Source organism: Trachemys scripta, chromosome 4, assembly GCF_013100865.1.
Source record: "Trachemys scripta elegans isolate TJP31775 chromosome 4, CAS_Tse_1.0, whole genome shotgun sequence".
In the NCBI taxonomy this organism is placed as follows: Eukaryota; Metazoa; Chordata; order Testudines; family Emydidae; genus Trachemys; species Trachemys scripta.
Window position 1 is genome coordinate 67,542,959 of NC_048301.1, and position 22,546 is coordinate 67,565,504.

General features: G+C 40.1%; 1 protein-coding gene across 2 annotated transcripts in view; it reads left to right on the forward strand.

The window, feature by feature from the left end:
* Positions 1-22,546, forward strand: part of DCAF5 (DDB1 and CUL4 associated factor 5) — a 95,512-nt gene that overhangs the window by 14,709 nt on the left and 58,257 nt on the right. For both annotated transcript variants that reach the window (XM_034769337.1, XM_034769338.1), the window contains exons 3-5: positions 378-414; positions 3,367-3,506; positions 11,833-11,962. In XM_034769337.1, coding sequence (XP_034625228.1) covers positions 378-414; positions 3,367-3,506; positions 11,833-11,962 — 307 coding nt within the window. The remainder of the gene's footprint in view (positions 1-377; positions 415-3,366; positions 3,507-11,832; positions 11,963-22,546) is intronic.

Sequence of the window (22,546 nt, forward strand, 5' to 3'; positions counted from 1 at the left end):
AGACCTGAACCTTCTCATCATCACCTTCTCCACCCATGCATGCACTAAAATTTTGGCTCACTGGTCAGAGCATTATCAGCAACACTCCTTAATTAACTAACTGAAGTATCTGATCAATGTGAGGCATGCCTTATTTAAGACTTACTACCCCTACAGCACTCTTCACTCTTCTAAGGCTTGGTGCTTTAGACAACAACCAGAAATTGACCCAGAGCCTCTGTGTAGACGAGCAGAGTGCTGACCATTGGGCAACCAGGCTGGTCATCGCTCCACAATGCTTTTGTTTTCAAAATGGAAATTACAAAACCTTTTTTTTCTTCACTATAAAGTTTTAATGACCAGTACGTGATTTTAAGTGTTTATATTTCTCTTTATAGGCAATGATGAGCAAGTTATACTCCATGATGTTGAAAGGTAAATGCATAGTTTGTTTCCACTGCTGCTTCAGCTTCATAACCTTAGTCACTGGAGGCGTCCAAACTGATGGTCTTTACTTTTCTTCTAGAACATTTTAGCCCAAAACGTACTGTCTTTATAAAAAAACAAAAACAAAAAAGGTGACATTTTGAAGTAAAAATATTACATTGTGGGGAGGTTTTCCCTTTGGTTTCATGTTATTTGGGTGGGCGGGGGGATAGGTACTCTTATGAAGACAGTAGTATGTTGCAAATGGGGAATTATAAAGTTGAAGGGCCACATTTTTTTAAAGGTATCAAGGCCCTAGTGGGATTTTCAAATGCACCTACGCACCTAATTCCCACTGAAGTCAAGGGGAGTTAAGTGCCTAAATACCTTTTAAAAATCTGGCTCCAAGGGCCCAATTCCCCAAAGCCTTGCAGTTTTGGTACAAAGTAAGTGTAAAATCCTACAGGTGTAAATAACTACACAAGGTGCAAGGCATTGGTCATTCACACCTATAGGATTTTACACCCACTTGATATCAGAAGTACGAGGCTGTGGGGAATTGTGTCCTAGAAGTGATATGGTGAGATAACATGGGTAGAAAGGTTATCCAAAATATATTTTGACAACATAGGGTAACACTATCTAAATATCAGAGTTGAACAATCAGGATAGTAAGTTTCTTCTGATCTGGATTTGATTTCTGGGGTGCAACCTTTGTGGGCTAATGTTTTGGTCTGTACATGCTGTTTAGCTCCCACAAACTGTTAAGTAATAAAGATTAAGTAATGTGCACTGATGAAAAATGAATATGAAGTCAGACAAGGCAGGAACGGATCTAAGAATAGTGAGAAATATAAACCTTAAATCTCTGTGCTGCCTGAGTCCTGGTTAGCATAATTTGGAAGGATCTCTGTTGCTAAGTGTGTTCAAAACTCTTTATGCTGAATAAAAGTCCCAAAATAAATGTTTCACCTGAGTGTCTGACTTGACTTTTGACTGAAGAGAAAATATAACTGCTGTATGGCTTGCTCTTCACACTCATTCTTAAGAACAAATCCTCTCCACTTTGCTTACACCTGGGAATGTAAAACAAAACAAAAACTGTACGCAGTTTTGTTTTATATCTCTTCTCTCCACCCTCCCCCATTCCCTCCTAGTTTTGACAAGAAGTCTTTATCACTGGCATCTTTTATAGAAAGTGATTGTTCACCATATATCTTGCTTGAGTGTTTGTTTTAAGTACAGTCCTTCCTTTGATTTTGTTTTGGCATGTGCTTCTGTTACATACTGGATTTTCAGATTTATTCTGTCCAATTGCAGCACATTTGACCCCTTCCTCTATTACTGCAATACTTTGCACCATCTTCTGCGGGGAACGCAGTCAGGGTGATATTTTGAATTCTGATTTTAATTTTCTAAAATTTCACTGTTTAACATTTTATGTTTTAATGATGGCTGTATGTAAACTAGCTCCATCAAATTCTCTTTTATTTTTTTTTCATATGCTCAAGTGGAACTTCCTGCTGCTGCTATTCTAGCCTTTACATTATCAAAACTGCTTTCCAAGTTAGTCACCTCTGAGACAGTTACTCGATCTGTCTCCTAGATCAGCAGTTCTAGCATGGGCTCTGCTAAAACTTGCATTAATTTCAGACAGGATTTCCTTGAAGGACTTGCTGTACCCTGGAGTTTTTGCTAGACAGATTGTGCATCTAGGTTGTTCCCCAAGAAATACAGCAAATCCAGGAGTCTCTCACTGGCTGTTCTAGCCTTTAAGTAGTCATGATGGCCTGTCTTTTCTTGGCATTCTTCCTTTCTTGGTCCTTTTCAAAGTGACCTACAAAAATGGGAGGAGAGTAGAAACTGGGCTTGAACCCTTGTTTTGCTACTGTATGTTGGATAAAGATTATATGTGAGGAAAGGGGGCTAGGGGTTTGTGGGGGGAGTGTCTTCTCAGCTTGTTTTCCACATTAGAAATTCAGATGTGGTCTATCCTGGAAGACACTGATTGGAGAACTAGTGAAATGACATCCCAAGAGGAAAGCTGAGTAGCTGAGACTTCTTAAAACTGTTGTTCTTTTAACAGTTAACTCCAATGATTGGCACACCTCTAGGTGAAAGAAAGCTTGTATTAAAGAATCAACACTCCCACCTCCTTGTCCCTTTTTAATTAAGAAATGAAAGCTAGCTATCTTTAGGGCCCCAGGAAGACCCCTCTCAAACACAGGAAACCAGAGCTGACATTCATAATACTTTCAAGGTAAAAAAAACAAGCAAGCGAACAAAAACTTTAACTAAAATCAGAACACTTTGAGACCACCTTTTTTACTCCCTAAAGAAATGCAAATAAAATAAAAAACACAAGCACAATTTAAGCAAGGTTACTTCTTTAAAACAGATATGACCCCCACAATGTATTTTCCCTTAATATTATTGTCAAAGTTGCTGGCTCCACCCTTGCATGAAGTTCTTGCAATTTTAAAAGCTTCAGTGCTGTTAGTAGCACAGAATGTTGGGCCAAACTCATTCCTGGTGTTAAATATATATATGAATTTACCCCATTACTTTACTTATGTTCCCTTCCTTAAAACATCACAGTTGAGTAACTGTTTGTTTATTTTATATTAATTCTGTTTACAATTACTAGTATATTAGTAGCTTGTAAACTTTAAAAGACTGAAAAGAAAGAGGAACTAACGGAGCTCACTTATTGCAAAACTTATCTAATGCAAGCTCACTCTTGTAGCCACCTTCACACTTTGGAGGCTTTTTGTGATAGATATGTAGGTGTCTAGTTAGCAAATATTGTTTTTTTAACTCCATAACAAGAACTTCATATCTAGTCTGAGCAGTGTTAATCTTATCGCTCAGTACTGCCAGGTGACAAAATTATGGCTATCAATTGCCTCCTGAAACAATGTACACCAAAAGGAGGGGAAATAATACATATTTGTCTTGCAGCAGTGAGACCTTGGATGTGTTTGCACATGAAGATGCAGTGTATGGCCTTTCAGTGAGCCCAGTGAATGATAACGTCTTTGCCAGTTCATCCGACGATGGCCGGGTTCTCATTTGGGATATCCGAGAGTCTCCCCATGGAGGTGAGAGCTGCAGGCAGAAAAGAGTATTAATGTAGAGAGAGCTCTTGAATGCAGAAAAGCTGCCTTTATTGGAGTAGATTTGGGGGCTGGGGAAGGAGTATGGTGCATGATTGGTGTGGGTGGTGATTGCTGTCTTGTACTAATGTTGGATTGTGGTAATAGCAAGGGTTGCCACCCATCTGGTTTTCACCCAGACAGTCCGGGTTTCAGCTTGTGTGTCTGTCTGGGTGCCGTGTGTTTTTGTTTATCTGTGGAAAATGTTGCAATCCTAAGCAGAAAGGAGGAGGCAGTGCAGCAGCCGCTGCAGCTGCCTGTGGGGCCAGGCTGCTTGTGAGGCTTGCAGCGGTGCGTGGCACTGCGCAGCCCTCAGGTAGTGGGTAAGGCGGCCTCGGCTGTGCAGGTGAAGACCCTGCCAGCGACGGGGGCAGGGCCTTGGGGGAAGAGGTTGAGAAGGTACGGGGTCTCGGGGTCCTGTTACCAGCCATTAGAAAGGTGGCAAACCTAGTAATAGCACAGGATTGCCAGCCTACACGGCTTCAAATATCAGACCCCAAAGATCATATTTAGTTTTAAATATACGTTTTTCTGCATCCATACATTCAGGGAGCCTATCCCATCTCCTAACAGTTGGTGTGTCCACGCTCTCCTTTTTCTCCCTTTGTCCCTTTTTGAAGACGCTTTAGAAGAAGAAGTATCTTCTAAAGATCAAAGATCTGAGATTAAAATGCCTTAATCATAATCCTATGGTTATTGTATGGTTTCATTATAGAGCAGAGTTAAGGTTGTTTAGGTGCCCTAACTGTGCATTTCCATATCTTAAATCTGAATTTCCTGGGATTATAAAAATCATTTTGGAGATAATTACAATATCCTGTAGTATATCACTCTAAATGACTGGTATGTATTCTCCCCCTTAACTCCATTTTAAAATAGTTTCTGTCTGGAAATTTAATTCAGAACATTCATCATGTCACTGCAGTAATTATTTCCTTTCTCTCTCCTCCCTGACTTTACATCAGTTTCATCTTATTGCCCTCTAATATAACATTTTATTTGGCATAAAGCTGCTGTTTGGATCCACAGTACTTTGGTTCCTCACTGAATTAGTCATCTGCTAGGAGTCCTGGCCTTGCCCACTAACATGTCAGTGCCACCCACTTCTGGGATTAGTGCAGATGTCTGTGATTAGCAGGGTTGCAGGCACTACCCCTCTGGCCTGCATTTTCAGGTCCTAGAATGAACTGAGTCCTTGAACTAGACATGAAAGCCCATCAGAAGTACCTATAATAAATCCAGTTTCTGTATGCAACATGAACTAAACATTTACCTTTGAGGTTACTGAGCCGTTAATTTGGCTCCTGTAAAATTTTCTGCTTCTGCATTTACACTTTCTTCTATGTGGTGAGGAGAGTTTTTCGGGTGTGTGCTTACTTTGTGTTCAGGTTCTTTCCTGATCTATTAAATTAATGTGACAGAAGGCAAATACATTTATTAGTTGCCTGGAAAAATTTGTTCTTTTCTGTATATGGAAACTAAGTGCCTTAATGCAGTACTTTTTAAAAGGGTTTCTCTCTTTTAATTCTTTGCAAAACAATACAAATAAACCATGCTCTAATTAAAATAAATCCACAACTTTTCTGAATCCGGCTGTTTGTGTGCTACAACAGAAATTCTCAGGTAGCTGTGATGTCCCCAGTGGTGGTACATTCTGTAGTACAGAAAGAGAACCTGGAACTGGCCAGCATCGTTCTTGGAAGTTTGTCTGTCTCTATTCAAACACAAATATAACAATATTCTGTGACATATGCCAAGTGCTCTATATAGCTTGGTTAGTGGTGAAATCTAACATTTTGTTCCAGGCTTGGTTCAGTTTTCAAGCTGCTTTTGTATGTTGTCTAAAGGAGGGGAAAGAGTGAAGTTTAATAAAACATTTCTACTGCATTTTGCGTTTTGCAAAAAAAGGGCTGTCAAGAGATTTTAACGTAAGAACATAAGAAAGGCCGTACCGGGTCAGACCAAAGGTCCATCTAGCCCAGTATCCTGTCTACCGACAAGTATCAGAGGGGTAGCCGTGTTAGTCTGAATCTGTAAAAAGCAACAGAGGGTCTTTTGGCACCTTTAAGACTAACAGAAGTATTGGGAGCATAAGCTTTCGTGGGTAAGAACCTCACTTCTTCAGATGCACCTCTTGTATCTGAAGAAGTGAGGTTCTTACCCACGAAAGCTTATGCTCCCAATACTTCTGTTAGTCTTAAAGGTGCCATAAAGACCCTCTGTTGCTGTCCACCGACAGTGGCCAATGCCAGGTACCCCAGAGGGAGTGAACCTAACAGCAATGATCAAGTGATCTCTCCCCTGCCATCCATCTCCACCCTCTGACAGACAGAGGCTAGCAACACCATTCCTTACCTGTCCTGGCTAATAGCCATTAATGGACTTAACCACCATGAATTTATCCAGTTCTCTTTTAAACTCTGTTATAGTCCTAGCTTTCACAACCTCCTCAGGTAAGGAGTTCCACAAGTTGACTGTGCGCTGCGTGAAGAAGAATTTCCTTTTATTTGTTTTAAACCTGCTGCCTATTAATTTCATTTGATGACCCCTAGTTCTTGTATTATGGGAATAAGTAAATAAATTTTTTCTCATCCACTTTCTCCACAAAAAAAAAATCTTGATTAATCATGCTGTTAAACACTAACAGAATACCATTTATTGTTTTTAGATGTTTTCTATATTTTCAAATATATTGATTTAAATTACAACACAGAATACAATGTGTACAGTGCTCACTTTATATTTTTTATTACAAATATTTGCACTGTAAAAAACAAAAGAAATAGTATTTTTCAATCCACCTAATACAAGTACTGCAGTGCAGTCTCTTTATCATGAAAGTTGAACTTACAAATGTAGAATTATGTACAAAAAAATAACTGCATTTGAAAAAATAAAACAATGTAAAACTTTAGAGCCTACAAGTCTACTCGGTCCTAGTTCAAACAATCGCTCAGACAAACAAGTTTGGTTACCGTTTGCAGGAAATAATGCTGCCTGCTTCTTGTTTACGTAACCTGAAAGTGAGAACAGATGTTTGCATGATGCTGTTGTAGGCGGGGTCGCAAAATATTTGTGCCAGATACTCTAAAGATTCATATGCCCCTTCATGCTTCAACCACTATTCCAGAGGACATGCGTCCATGCTGATGATGGGTTTGCTCAATAACTATCCAAAGCAAAGCGGACCGACGCATATTCATTTTCATCATCTGAGTCAGATGCCACCAGCAGAAAGTTGATTTTCCCTTTTTCTGGTTCAGGTTCTGTAGTTTCCGTATCTGAGTGTTGCTCTTTTAAGACTTCTGAAAGCATGCTCCACACTTCATCCCTCTCAGATTTTGGATGGCACTTCAGATTCTTAAACCTTGGGTTGAGTGCTGTAGCTATTTTAAAAAATCTCACATTGGTACCTTCTTTGCGTTTTGTCAAATCTTCTGTGAAAGTGTTCTTAAAATGAACATATGTTGGATCATCATCCGAAACTGCTATAACATGAAATATATGGCAGAATGCTGGTAAAATAGAACCGGAGACATAGAATTCTTCCCCAAGGAGTTCAGTCACAAATTTAATTAACACATTTATTTTTTTAACGAGCATCATCAGCATGGAAGCATGTCCTCTGGAATGGTGTCTGAAGAAGGAAGGGACATACAAATGTTGAACATATCTCGCATGCAAATACCTTGCAACACTGGCTACAAAAGTGCCATGAGAATGCCTGTTCTCATTTTTAGGTGACATTGTAAATAAGACGCAGGCAGCAATATCTCCCGTAAATGTAAACAAACTTGTTTGTCTTAACGTTTGTCTGCAGGAGAAGTAGGACTGAGTGGACTTGTAGTCTCTGAAGTGTTACAATGTTTTGTTTTTGAGTGCAATTTATGTGACCAAAAAAAAATCTACGTTTGTAAGTTGCATTTTCAGGACAAAGATTTCACCTCATACAAGTACTATAGTGCATTGAAAAACTATTTCTTTTGTTTATATTATTTTTTATTACAAATATTTGCACTGTAAAAAATTATAAAGTGAGCACTTGTACACTTTGTATTGTGTTGTAATAGAAATCAATATATTTGAAAATGTAGAAAAACATCCAAAAAATTTAATAAATTTTAATTGGTATTGTATTGTTTAACAGTGCGATTAAAACTGCGATTAATACATTTAATCATTAATTTTTTTGAGTTAATTGCGTGAGTTAACTGCGATTAAGTGACAGCCCTATGCAAAACTCTTTTTTTTTTTTTTTTCTTTTTCTTTTTTTTTTTTTTAATTCTCAATTTTTGAACTAAACTACTTGATAGTGTATCTCTAATAGTCCCACTGTTGGGTAAGTATACAATTAGGTTTATTAAAATACACCATATTGAGTGAACACCTAACTAAACAGGTAGGTCTCTGAATAGTTTTTTCTTCAACCAACCAACCAACCAAAAAACAACAACAAAACCCACCCTCTTTTATTGTCTCTTTCTGACAAGACAGACTGTAAAGCCTTATCAGCAACAGGTAGTTTTCCCAGTACAGACAATGGGTGTTAGCAACAGGTAGAGCTGAGCACTGTTTAACTGCAAGTGTGCAAAAGATGAAACTGTATTTAGCATCATATGGCTAAACTCAAGTTTAACTAAGGCTTCTGAAATCATTTGTACTTACCTATACGTGCAATTAAATCATATTTGTCACTGCTTCAGCTGTACCTGTTACTGACACTCATTTAAGAGATGGCCTTATAACTAACGTGGAGCAGGATTGCACTCGATACATTTGAGATGATTCTGGGGCAGCTTCTTAAGAGGTTTATTGATAAGGATGGCCTTTTGTCCAGGGGTTGTTCGGTGTCAGTATGAAGTCTGCATGTTTTCTAGTGATTAAATAGAAACAAACATGTATGGAGGCTCCAGTGCAGCATTTAAGTCCCAAGCTTGTAATCATTTTGCTACAAGACGTAGTGCTCCCCACTATAAGTGCCAGTAAGTACTCTCACTGATTTCAATGGGACCATTTGTGGTAGTGAGCACTATGCCTACTAGTAAATGTATGCAGGGTCAAAATCCTTAAAGTCTGGCAAACTCCTTTTAAAATCTCAAATCTCATATATAAGCTACTAGAATATATTCTATTTTAACTAACCGCCATAGAGTGGAATTCAGTTCCCCCAAGCCCTCAATCTCTTGCATAGACCTTCCCTTTTAAAAACCTGTTTTCTCAAGCTTTGGGAGGGATGGTATTGAACGTCTCTTGTAAGAAACAAACCTTTTCATATTGCTATGTGTGAGAGCTGCAAGTGTGAAATAAAGCAGAAGAGAACGATAACCAAATTAAATCCCTTAATTAAATTGACTAATTTGGATAGTATAATCTGTTTTTAATTAAACAAATTGTCAGACTTTTGTAAATTAGGAGAAAAGTACAGTGCTGTACTTTGAAAGGTAAGTGTGTCTTTAATGCAGGTGAAACTCCAGTGATTTAGTTACAGTAACTCGGCCAAGTGAATATTTACTAAATAAAAAAACCCTTCATTTGGCAATCTGGCACTATTCCAGGATCTCCATTCGGTGAATGGGGTCTGTGTTTCTCAGTGAGGGCTGCCGTTTTAATGATACAGCATTTATGTCCCAGCAGGAACCCGATTTGATGATGTAAACTGAAAGGATCGGTTCTACCGTTAGTCTGCTTTTGAAACTGCCTGTTGACTAGAGCCAGCCTTAGTGCTTTGGGTGGGCTTGCCAAACAAATGTTTGCCCCTCCTGATCACACTACTACACACAGGACAGTCTTGGGTACTCCAAATTTAACTGATCTTCTGTAAAAATGGGAGGGAGAAATTTAGGCCTGCTGCTTGTGTTGGGGCCCGTGACTAGCTGTCACCAGGCAAGTGTGTTTTAAGGGACCGCTCTCTAGACCTCAGCTTTAGGAGCTGTTAGGCCTGCAGTCTCTGGAGGGTTGTGTGTGCCTTCCAATAAATTTTAGCACTTGTAATAGCTTTTCATAAACTTTAATCACCAGAACAGCACTATAAAATAGAAACATTTCCCTGTCTGTAAAATTGAGATCAGTTGGAGGCTGAGACTTGACCAAAGCTACAAAGGGAGTCTCTATTAAAACACAGGGTCCCTTTATCTGTCCTGTGCTCGGTGAATTTGCCTTCTATTCGCCTTTTCCCCTTCATAGTTAGAGGTCACACTAGCTATTCAGTGGAGGTACTTGGCTCAGCTGTAGGCATTTGACATGTGCCATCAATGGCAACCATTGACCCCTTGTGGGCTGCAAATTGGTTAAAAGTATTCCTAAAAAAGAAGTCAATTTCAAGAGCACCAAAAGCCAGTCATGGGTAGCTATAGGGTAGACCAGGGGTAGGCAACCACAAGTTGATTTTCAGTGGCACTCACACTGGCCCACTGGTAGGAGGGGTCTGCATTTTAATTTAATTTTTTAAACAAAGCTTCTTAAATATTTTAAAAACCTTACTTTACATACAACGGTAGTTTAGTTATATATTATAGACTTATGGAAAGAGACCTAAAAACGTTAAAATGTATTACTGGTACACGAAACCTTAAATTAGAGGGAATAAATGAAGACTCGGCACACCACTTCTGAAAGGTTGCCGACCCCTGGGGTAGACTATGAATAATGGGATCATTTGGGAGGAAATCACAGGGATAACTTCTCAAACTTAGTGTTCAGTTTATGATGTCCAGGTAATCTCTCTAATGAATAGATTTTGAAACTTCTTTTTTAAAAGAAAAACAAACCACCCCCCTCCCTTAAAAATAGCCCTGATATTTATAGATCTCCAAAATGTTGGATGCTTGCAAATGTGGGACCCAAAAGTCAGTCAGTTTAAAACAACTTACTCTTCCATTTCCAGTGATTTCTAATGGTAGAGAAGCTCCTCTTCAAACCGGATAGCAAATCCTCATGTTTCTTTTAAATGCTTCACTGCTCAGAGGTCCCAAACTGGATAGGTGCCAAATTTGTAGTAGGCACTATACAGACACTTAAGGAAAAAGTCCTTGCTCTGAAGAGCTGAGTCAAAAAAATGTGGCAGAATAGCATGTAATCTACAAGTAGAAGAATTGAGATGATGGCAGGCACATGTCATGTTAGTTGCATGTCTTTCTCTTTAAAAAGTTTTTATGCATTTTTATTGGTTTTATTTTTATTGTTCTGTGTATAAGACTTGAAGGTAGTTTGTTAGTGATTACAAAAATAAATGTAAGTAATTAGAATACTCTTGTATTACCATGGAGTCATAGTGACACTACTTCTGCTGGGTAGTACGAACTTTTGCCAACACTTTCAAACTTGAGTGCTTAATGTTAAAAACCCAATACAAGTGACCTGACTTTCAGAGGTGCTGAGACTCTTTAATGCTGATTTTTAAAGGAGTTGTGCCCATATTCAGCCAGGGCTGATTGCGGTCACCACAGAACGTAAAATTGATGTAACTTATACTAATTTTTTCATGTCCACTGAATAAAAAGCTGATGCAGATTATGCTATTGGAATCATAAACCTGCTTAACCAAGTAACTTACCTACATGTGATGTTACGTGTACCAGGTATGTTTCCTCTGAACTTCAGCACATCTCTGTGAATCACAAAACTATTGAATAACACTTAGAATTAAAATAAATGACACAGCCAGTGGTTCTCTGACACTGATCTTTAGAGCATTTGTAATCTGCAGTGATTTGTGGAGAGATGGCTTCTCACATGGTTCTGACTCTTTCCCCTTGTTTCTAGCTGCCAAATTTCATTAAGTAATGTTACTTTTCCATGTAAGCAAGTACTGCAGTTGCCTTTTATGAATGGGGAGGGCTCCATGAAATTTATTCCTTTAGTAAATATGTGGTTTGCACTATGAAACTTTGAAAACCGCTGATTTTAAGAACCCACTGACTTAGGATCAGCTTTTGCCTTCCATCTTAATGAGATTGAAATTTTGGATCTGTATAATGTCATGGCCTTAAACTCTTCTGTTAAGCTTCTATGTGGAGAATTTTCTTAAACTGCCATATATGGGATTTTTCCACACTGGGCAAAGATGATATATGTGGGTGGATTTCAAAACATCAGTTATGTTGTTTGGAATGTGTTTAATGTAAGAATCTGCAGGGAAATGTGTCTGTATTTTCAGATCACTATATGGAAATGGTATACTGAGTTGCAAAATCATTGCATCAGAACAGTTGCATGCATTGTTTGTTCTTATGTCTGAAATCTTCTTTTTTTTTTTTTTTTTTTTTTCCAACAGAGCCCTTCTGCTTGGCAAACTACCCATCAGCCTTTCATAGTGTGATGTTTAATCCAGTAGAACCCAGATTACTGGCTACTGCCAACTCTAAAGAGGGTGTGGGACTTTGGGATATTCGCAAACCACAGAGGTAAGAGCTGGCTGTCTTTTTATTCTTATAGAGTATTATGTTGCCTAATCTTCTTTTCATAGGTGCTGGCATGCCATTCAACTAGCTGTGGTCCAAATGTGGGGTGGTGAGAAAGGACCTGAATGAGAGGCACAATAAAAAATTTTAGAGCACGAAGTTTTGCAATAATGGAGGATTAATTTTGTGTGTGTGTGTGTGTGTATATATGTGTGTGTGTGTGTGTGTATATATATATATATATATATTAGTAGAACCTTGATTTATACAAAAACCCCTTTTATTCAGAATGGAGCTTCATCTCCCCAGGAATTTTGGAAAGCTGAAAGGCTCACCAGGCTATCATCACTGCATCTTAACTTTACACCCAGCATTGATGCACTGAAATACTGGTAGAGTGCGCAACCTTAGTGGAAGCTAGCTGTTTTTGAGTAACTGGAGGAAAAGCCATCAGTCTCCAAAGTCTGTGTGCCTTGGGTGAGCTGACCCAGCAGCAACTCCCAGTTATCCAAGGGTTTCAGATATTCAAAAAGTCCTATGGATACTCAGACTTCTATTGTCTAATTCAACTTAATTATTCTGCTTTCTGGCAAAAATGTACAATTTAAAAATGAATGTGTGCGATTACAGTATTAGGGGAGATGTACTTCCTTTTAAAATGAAGGACATCCCTAATGTGCAACATCTGAGTGTGGTATGTGCACTTAGAATTTTTCTTTTGGAGCTGCTTTTTTGGGAAGGAATGTTCTTCTTCTTTCTCCCTTTTTACAAATTTAACTTTAGAACTAAATTTAATTTTCTCTTGATCAGCATAATCTGAGAATTCTTTTGAGCAGTTCAAGTAAATGTATAAAATTTCCCTTTTTGTTTTTTCTTGTTTCGTAATTGGAAATACGCAAATGTCATTACAGTAAAGAAAATTGGCACGTGCCGATAAATGAAAGAGAATTCCAAGCGAATGAATTTACAGTGATTTACACTGCACATAGCCCCAGATTTACAATTTTACTCAGACAACAGCGCACTTGTATTTATTACGTATCCACTGGTAGAGCAGACTAATCTTCATCTAATGGAATTAGATTAGGTATGGCTTTTATAGAAAACTCATTTAAACCTGTTGAGACATCCATTGTACTGATGACAGAATGATGGACTCTGATTTATTTAAACTGTGAATTGTGTAATGGATTGTTTTTGTTTTTTGGTACCTAGTTTTAATCAGGACTTTCCCATGGGTCCTTGGCTGTGGAACTCTCTCACTTGGAAGATCTGTGAGAGTCCCTCATTGGCTGCCTTGTAATGCTACACGTCAACCATCTAAATGTTGAGAGAGTGAACTAAAAGAGTAGTTAGAATCTGTATCTAAATTGCCTTACCTGATCTTTTCCATACTTTCAACGCTAAGCTAACTGTAACTTTTCTGATAGTTACTGAGACTTATTTAGCCCTTAATGAGCATTGTTGTCCTTGCTCATCCCTTTAACATGAAGTTCTAGTTTAAGGGCTTCTCTATGCAAACACTCTTTTTTTGAGGCAAGCTAGGGTCTAAATCACCTCTGCACCAGTCTGCCGCCCACTAAGTGTCTGGGAGGATCCTGCTGCCATACACTACAAATTCTGTAGTATGCTTTCCGGAATAGATCAAAATGCAGTAGGGAACTCTTCGTGCATATGAGCAGGATCCACATGGACACTTACCCCATACTAGCCTGTGTACTATGTTTACACTCCAGGTTGCAGTGCGCTGTCTGTATAGACAAGCCCTAAATAATTACTAACAGTTTAATTGTAGAATTCTGTGTCCCAGTTTCACTGATACAGTCAGGTTCCCAGCTCAGTTTTTCCTTTGTCAATACTATAAAATATCTTTTTTGCTTGTAAAAAGATAAGCAATCTGGGCTCTTTGTTTCTGGCTCACCCCTATCTATGGTAATAAAGCTTCCATGGTTGCAACTCAGGGCTTGTCTACGCAGGGAAATGTACTGGCATAACTCTACTGTTATAACTCTCAGTATGGACGTTTATTGTAGAATGAGTGCCTTTTTCCAGTTTAACTTATGTCATGACACAGCTCTCTATTCCAGAATAAGTGTCCACATGGGGAGTTACAGCAGTATAGTTATGCCAGAAAGTTGTTCCGTATAGATAAGCCCTTAGTTACCAAATTCCTAGATGAGCTAGAATAGAGTGAAATGTGCTCTCCCAAATAGATGGCTGTGCTGTGCTGGGCTAACATGACTAGAAAGTAGCCAAAATTGTCATTAAATGCAGCAGAAATTATCTTGAATAAATATATGTAAGATGGTACCATTTTTATGCATGTACTAACTTTTTTTCTGGCCGTGATAGCACTCTCTTGCTGGCGAGTTCATACTTTTCTGTTTCTACATTTTAGACCTTTATTTCCATCCTGCCAGGTCTCTGGGTTGGTCTCTAAGGAGTCAGTAGTGATCTTTTTTCCCCTCAGAACCTGATGGTGTTCTGCTTCTCTCACTGACTTGTAGAATAACTAAGATCTCCAACCTTAAGACACTCTTCTGCCCCATTGCTTAGCCTTAGTAAGCAGTAACTTACTGCAGAATGGAGAGCTTGGGGCAGGGAAGGGAGGAATAACCAACTTTGCCTATTATTTCAGAGGGCACTAATTTAATCCATACTTGTATAGCTTTGTTCTTGCTGATACCCAAAATTGTCACCTTAAAAAGAGTCACCAATCTGAGTATGTTCTGTCTTTTGGCTGCTATTTATATTGTTCTGGATTTAACAGGCTTATTGTTGAACAAAATAATAAACTTTGCAGGGAGAAGTTGAATCTCAGACATATGAAATCTTCATTTAGGGCAAGATTCTGCATCTCTTACTCAAGAAAAAGTCCCATAATTGACTTCAGTGAGTTTTTTTTTTTTCACTGACTAAGGGATGCAGGATTAGGCCGCTGAGGCTTTGACTGGACTGGAATATGTTGGCAAAGACTTGCATATTTTAAGCGTAGTGTGTAGACAAGGTACTCTGCCTTAGCACATACTTTAACTTGACCAGTTTAACAACTCTATGAGTTAAGCATGTGTTAACGGCCGGATGCCTTGTCTACACTAGACTCTTCAGCTGTGTTGGCCAACTTGCTAACCGCCTTAACATCAACTCTTTAAACTCTAATCTAGACAAGGCTTTTGTGTAGTTTCAGAAGTATGCCTCAGCTGTTCTAGGTATCTACACTGGAGGAAGATGTGTGATATAGCAACCCCCACCGCCCAAGCTGTCTGGGATGGTGAGAAGGGGTCAAAATAGGCTGTAAACTTATACATCTAGGAACAAAGAATGTAGGCCATACAGAGTGAGGGACTCTATCCTGGGAAGCAGGGACTCTATCCACCATCACCCCCCCAGATTTCTTCAATCAGCTGAACATGAACTCAGTGTGATGCTGTGGCCAAAAGGGCTAATGTGATCTTTGGAGGTAGAAACGGGGGAAAGTGGAAGGAGTAAGGTGGTTACATTACCTCCTGTATGTCTCACTAATGCGACTGCTGCTGGAATACTGCATCCAGTTTTGGTGTCAACAATTCAAGAAAGCTGTTGATAAACTGGAGAAGGTTCATAGAAGAGCCATGAGAATGATGAAAGGATTGAAACACCTGCCTTATAGTGATACTCAAAGAGCTCCATCTGTTTAGCTTACAGAGAAGATTGAGGGCTGACTTGATCAGTCTATAAGTACTTACAGGGGAAACAAAAATTTGGCGGTCTAGCAGACAAAAGTATAACAAGGTCAATGGCTGGAAGTTGAAGCTAGACAATTTCAGACTGGAAATAAGGCGTAATTTTTAACAGTGAGGATAACGTTGTGGTAGTGGCTTCCCTATATCTGGTGATTTTAAAATATATGCTCTAGTTCAAACAGGAATTATTTTGGAAAAATTCTATGGTCTGTGATGTGCAGGAGGTCAGACTAGATGATCGGTGGTCCCTTCTAGCCTTATACCATATGAATTAACTGGGTTATAATCCCAGGTTATTTTGTTCTAAAATACAGAAGTCTTTGCCATTTGCGTTAAAGAGAATTTCTATCAGTAACGAGGCTTTTATACCTTCTGTTCATCAGCCACTAGAGATTAGCAGCCATGACACTATAAGAAGCAGCACTCCTCACCCCTTCTAATTTAACCATAAAAACTGTAAAATATTTTTCAATTTTTTGTTCCTGCTGTGTGAGTACAACTTGTCCCAGGCTTTGAAATGGATCAGCCTTCCGATTAGCAGAAGACAGTAGCAACTTTCTAACTATTGCAGTGTAGTGATCAAATGAAAAGCCAAACTTTCCTCTAAATATGTGGGGAAAGATAGGGGAAGTTACACAGGCTTGAGATAGGACTCAAAAGTTTAATTGGTCAAGTCTTAAATTTGATCATGTACTGACTAAATGAGTCCTAGGATACATCTTGTATGAGAGACTGACCACTAAAAAGAAACCAATAGAAAGAGCTAATCTCTAAATACAAGACAAGTCACTTAACTGCTTTTCTGTTGCCAAACTGATTCAACACAGCAAGTGCATTTTTCTGTTGCATTGATATTTTGGGAATCTTGAGTATGGTGCTTTTGGCTCCTGAGTGCTAACATGTGAAGTGCTGATCAAACACAAACAGCGCTGTATGAAGCCTAGCTGGGGCATAAGGTGGTTTTGTCGAAAGAAACAGATCTCCAAAATCATATGGGCCTTACTTATTTTCCTTCTTTCTTTAATAATACCTTAGAACCAGGTTTAGTGAGCTCTCTAAGGCAGGGGTTCTCAAACTGGGGGTCGGGACCCCTCAGGGGGTCACGAGGTTATTACATGGGGGTCGCAAGCTGTCAGCCTCCACCCCAAATCCCGCTTTGCCTCCAGCATTTGTAATGGTGTTAAATATATAAAAAAGTGTTTTTAATTTATAAGGGGGGGGTCGCACTCAGAGGCCTGCTGTGTGAAAGGGGTCACCAGTACAAAAGTTTGAGAACCACTGCTCTAAAGAAAATGCTACACTGCTTTTGCAAATCCTTGAGGAGGATGACTGTTCAGACTGAGGTGTCATAAGGCTTTTGTGCCACTAGATGGTGTCTAGAATCCATATTGTGTACCCAAAAAACACGTTTGTGCATGTCTTGAAAATTATCTTTGCTTACAAGAGTGAAGAATGTATTGTACAGAACTGCCTGGAGTAAATAAATAAGGCAGATTACATATTTTCTCCTTTGGACATGTCTAATTACACAGTATTTTTAAGTTCTCAAGTTTTCCACTTTTTTTAAACCTGGAACCTGTTAAAGGATATACTGTCTATTTCTCCATCTCAGTTCTCTCTCTTTAGCAAAGTCAGATGAGGTTTATTCTTACCTATGTCAACTAATCTGGAAATCCCTTGAGATCAGAATGGATTTAGGTGCCTCTTGTTTTTGGCCATCTTCTACTTTTGAAATGGTCAGCAAACAAAACATTCCCATGAACTCCCATTAGTGCTTTGTGACTGCTGTTCATGGTGGGGATGCTGAGCTTGCACCCCTATGCCTCATTCTTGAAGGGTGAAGGTGTTAAATGCTGTCCAGGAACAAGTGTCTTTGGTTGAGTGAAAGGGGGTGAAACTGAATAGTTTCCATAGGGGATTGGTAGTGAGATACGGAACTCTTCACCTGTAAGAGACTGGTTCAAATCCAACTAAGGTTTGTAGTAACCAAAAGTTACCATCTGATGGCCGTACTATGACTTCTAGCCCTTGTCACATAAGTCAGTCTGCTTTCAAGTAGCTGGGTGTTGAGGTTAAGACAGTAGCTTTCACCACCTCTTAAAAACAAAACAAGCAACTCCTAAAATCAAATCAGCTCTTAGTTGTCTTGTAGAACTTCTTTCCTCAGCTAAGAGAACAGTACTCCAGTGTATATTGCCCCTTCTGTTAAGAAAAAGCTATTTGCATAAATAATTGTCTAAAATTTACCTGAGCCTAAGATGCACTACTATTCATACAGAACTTACTAAAACTAAGAGGGCTGGGCTAATGAATCTTATCCATATTAGCATCTTGAGTTGGAACGTGGTCTTACTGCCTCTCTCATACTCCAAGCCCAGGAAGCAAGTTCCAGCTCTGTAGGTAGGGATTGCCTCACTTGGTTCAGTAGTGAACCTTCCCATCAATTAAAGAGCAGATTCTTTGGACTTTAAGGATGTTCCTTCCTGTCTGAATATCCTGGAAAGGTGGGGTCTATCATGTGGAAAATGTAAAGTGGGGTAAAACTCAGTGTATCTTCAGGACTCCAGTAAAGTCAAAAAGAGAGCATTTCTCACCCTGTCTCCCCAAAGAAAGTACTGAAAGGTGGCTCTGTAGCTCAAGGCAGAACAGCTTGTAAAGAATCCTCTGTAGTCACAGAATGGACTCATCCTAACTGTATTAGGGGGAGTAAGGAGAATATTATAGTCTCCTTGACCCACTTAACCCCTTGCTATTACAAGCTGCTGTATTTCAGTGAACTGGCACACATGGCATTAGGCTGTAGATATGCACCTTTGCAGGGTATCATTTGTACATACTAAGGCACTAAAGTAGTAAGTCAGACTGTTTCTTCTCTGCAGTAGCTTAGTTAAGCTACTAAGATGGTTTGGGGAAGAGCTCTCACTGTGTCATACTGACTGTCAGAATGTTAACATGTCAAGGTGTTCCTGTGAATGAAGCGAAAGAATTTGGAAGTTGTGCATGTGAGATACATTGGGTTAATACAGGCTGGTTCTTGTTGTAGCCCAGTCAGCATCTTTAACAAGCTTGCCAGAAAAGTCATTGACTCTATGCATCCGAAGAAGTGAGGTTTTTACTCACGAAAGCTCATGCCCAAATAAATCTGTTAGTCTTTAAGGTGCCACCAGACTCCTTGTTGTTTTTGTAGATACAGACTAACACGGCTACCCCCTGATATTTGAGGCAGGCTTTGGTTGGTTGTCTGCAAGCTTTCACAATGGTACACATATAATGTAACTGCTGTCTCCAAGTGCTGAGCAACAGCGCCACCAAGTGAAATGGATGGGAACTTCAGGTGGTCTGCACCACTGAAAATCCAACCCTTCACTCCTGACTGGTTTTCCTTATTGCCTCAGTCCTGTCTACCTGTGTGGGTGTGAGCTAATGGAAACTTGAAGAGTTAACTTCCGTGATGCTCGATCCAATGTAAGGCCTCTGCACTCTGCTATACAGTGCAACATTTCCCTCCCTCCCACCTGGCAAATAAGCCTACTATGGAACCTTTGTTTTGAATCCCATCCCTTATGTAAGTGAAATGTAAGAATAATTCTGATTCCTAAGGAAAAAATCTAGTCTGGACTGTACCGACTTTTCTCCTAGTTAAAATTAATGGGGTGCTATTTATTCATATAATACTTCCCAGTGGTTCTCTCTAGTACTTTTTTCTCCCCCTGCTGTGAATGACACAAACCTCCATTGTGAAAGGGCACTTATGAGTTTGAATGTTAGTTAAGCATTACTGCTGGATCTAGACAACCTTAAATAAACAGCAACTGTAATGTGCTCTCCATTCTTTGTGGAAGTAAAAGATCTGCACGTAGTCTGATCTTATGACTGTGCTTTAAGTGGAGCTCTGTTCATAAAAGGACCTATTCTGAGGAAAATGAACTGTGGGGGTTTTAGTGCTGCTCTGTGGCCATATTGTGGCACCAGCCTCATGTTCCATAGTGTCAAGCGATAAGAGCTGTGGTATTCAAATGGGGAGAAAGAAATTAGTAATCTCAAGAGCAGACAAATAAATGCTAATTCGCAAGCTTTGGGATTGCAGAAGTCCCTTCAAATGGCCAAGAAACCACATCCCTTTGCTTGGCTCTGTATAAGCACTAACTGTTTAATTGGTTCAGTACAGTAACATTATATGCGATATATATTTGTGTGTGTATGTTGGGACATCTGCCAGCCTCTTTCCTAAATGAAAGTTGTGCTGCTGTGTGCAGCAAAAAAAAAAAGAAATGCATTTTTGTCAACTATTACTCATCAGCATTTTTGTCAACTCATTTCCTCTTCCCCGCCATTTTTGCCTTTTGATGTGAGTTTGACTAATTTTGTACTTGTTGAAATTACTGGTGATAGCTAGTACAGGCACAGGACAAATAGATGCAGTGTAAACTCTCGCCTCCACAGCTCTACCAAAGCAACACAAATCTGACTTGCAGTCCTCTCCCACAGTTCTACAAATGCATCTCAGACCTAAATTGTAGCATCCTCTTACTCGAGTTCTGTGGTGCCATGCAGCTCAACTGATACACCTCACCCTTAACCTGCACTACTGGCTATTGTTCTGCTCCTGGGCTCCGCCTGGCAATGCATAATTCAGTACAAATGCCCTTCATGCCTAGATGCTAAATTGAGATCTGCGCATTTATTTCCAATTGTGTCTGAAGACTGCTTTTTACCACTGTGAAAAGTAATGCAGTAAACCACTGAAACTGACAGTGGAACCCCATTGAATTTGTGGAGAGCTTTGGTACTATTTCAGATTTTGTAGGATGAGGATTTTTGTATGGTGGTAGTTCTATTTTTGAGGGTGTTGGAGCCTTCAGCATAATTACTGTTTTGGAAATGGATCAGGTATTGAAGCTCTTGTGACTGCATTCAGACTTTATCCACCACTTTACCTGTGAGTCCTGTTTTCTGCACAGCCGAGCATTTCTCTTTCCTAAAGTTTTACGTGCAAACCTAATCTTTGGTGGTAGCTTTTGGAAAAATGCAGTGCTCCCGTGGTTTAAAAGCAGAAGTGCTTCTTTAAATCTGTAAAATTTGCACAGCAAACTGCTGGTGTATTTGCTGCCAAATATTTGTACTCCTGAGATGAACACTTTTCTAAGTTGCTGGTGTAGATACCATACACACTTACCTAAGGTATTTCTAAAGATGCTTATCACTAGGTATGTCTATGCTGCAACTGGGAAATATGATTCCCAGCCCGGGTAGACAGCCTGAGTTTCCCTCACTTTGCTATTTTTAGTGAGCTAGACCTGTGTGGATGTTGCAACACTGGTGACAACTTGGGTCTGGTGGGCTTGGACTCACTCAAGCAGCTAGCTAACCCATGGTCTGAGCTTGAGTGGCTAGCCTGTGCTGTAATGTTCATGCTGCTATTTTTAGTGTGCTAGCTCAAGCTGAGGTAGTGCCAATCTGTCTACCCACGATGGGAATTGCACCTCTAGCTGCAGTGTAGACATCACCAAAGAGTCTCTGCTGGATACAACCTGGTAGGTAAATCAAGCTTTTTGAGATTGGTACTGTCATCTCTCTTTGGCCTCCCTGCCTTTTTAGAGCTTGTCTTAACTTGGCAATGGACTCAGAATCTTACTCAGATGTTGCCTCTGACTTGGCTTTTGTCTATGTGCCTCTCATCAGAGTATGGTGTGCTTTACACCTGAGCTAGCTGGCCTGTCTTGGGTTATAGGCTAAAGCCGGAGTGCTGCTTATGTCCGGGCTGGTAACTGGCCCACTTTGCAATCTGACTGCATGCTAAACCACTGAAGTGCTAATCTCTGCTTACTGCAGCACTGAGAACCATGGGATTTGATCACAGAAGTCCTAATGACTCACATGAGTGAGGATGGCAACAGTGTGGGCACAATAACTTGAGTATGGCTTTACCGTGTTGCTGCTCACACCTGGGCTAGGCTAACCGGGGTACCGATCACTTGAGTTAACTATGCAGTCTGTGTCCATTAGCAACAAGCTTCTGTGCTGAGCTCTGTGCTACTGCACCTCCTTCCCACTGAAGTGTGTGTTCTCAAACTTCCAGTAGAGTCTGGCCTGCTCCAGACCATAGTCTTTTAAACCCAAGACCGAGACTTGTAGCAGACTTGCTGCAGGTCAGATGGTCCAGAGCTGAGAAGAAATAGGCACTGGCTGGTACTGCTGAAGTCTTACTGTGGTAAACTGTTTTAGTTGCCCAAAAAGAGAATGGCACTATATGTTTGTAGTTCTGTCACTTCCCCCACCTCCATTCCTTCCCGTTAATATGGGCTCTGAAAGCTAGGAGACAACTTGTGGACACTAAAAATTTTTACCAGGTGCTGATAACTGGCGTCATCAATGGTTGCACTGAAAACAGACTAATCTAAAATATAGACTGGACCAATTTCCAACACACATTCAGAAATTGTAGTTGGACCTTACACTGAGCAGGTTCTTCATATTCTTCTATGTAGGAGTGCCAGGTCTAAGAGGCAAGGCTGCTCTTTAATTTGAATCTTCTTTTTGGGGGGGAGGGGAGGAGGAGAAGGTGGCAAGGGAGTGGAATAGGGTAGTGGCCCATCTCTAAAGAGAAACTTTGGAGGAGTCTGATGGTTTTTTGAGTTGAATGTAGGGTTACCATACGTCCGGATTTTCCCGGACATGTCCGGCTTTTGGGGGCTCAAATCCCCGTCCGGGGGGAAATCCCCAAAAGCCGGGCATGTCCGGGGAAAATTGGGAGGGCTCGGTGGTGCTCGGCCGGGGCCTATTTGGCTGGTGTCAGGGCCGGTGCGGGGCCGGGGGCATGGTGCCGGGTCAGGAGCCGGGCCGGGCGCGCAGTGTCGGGCCGGGG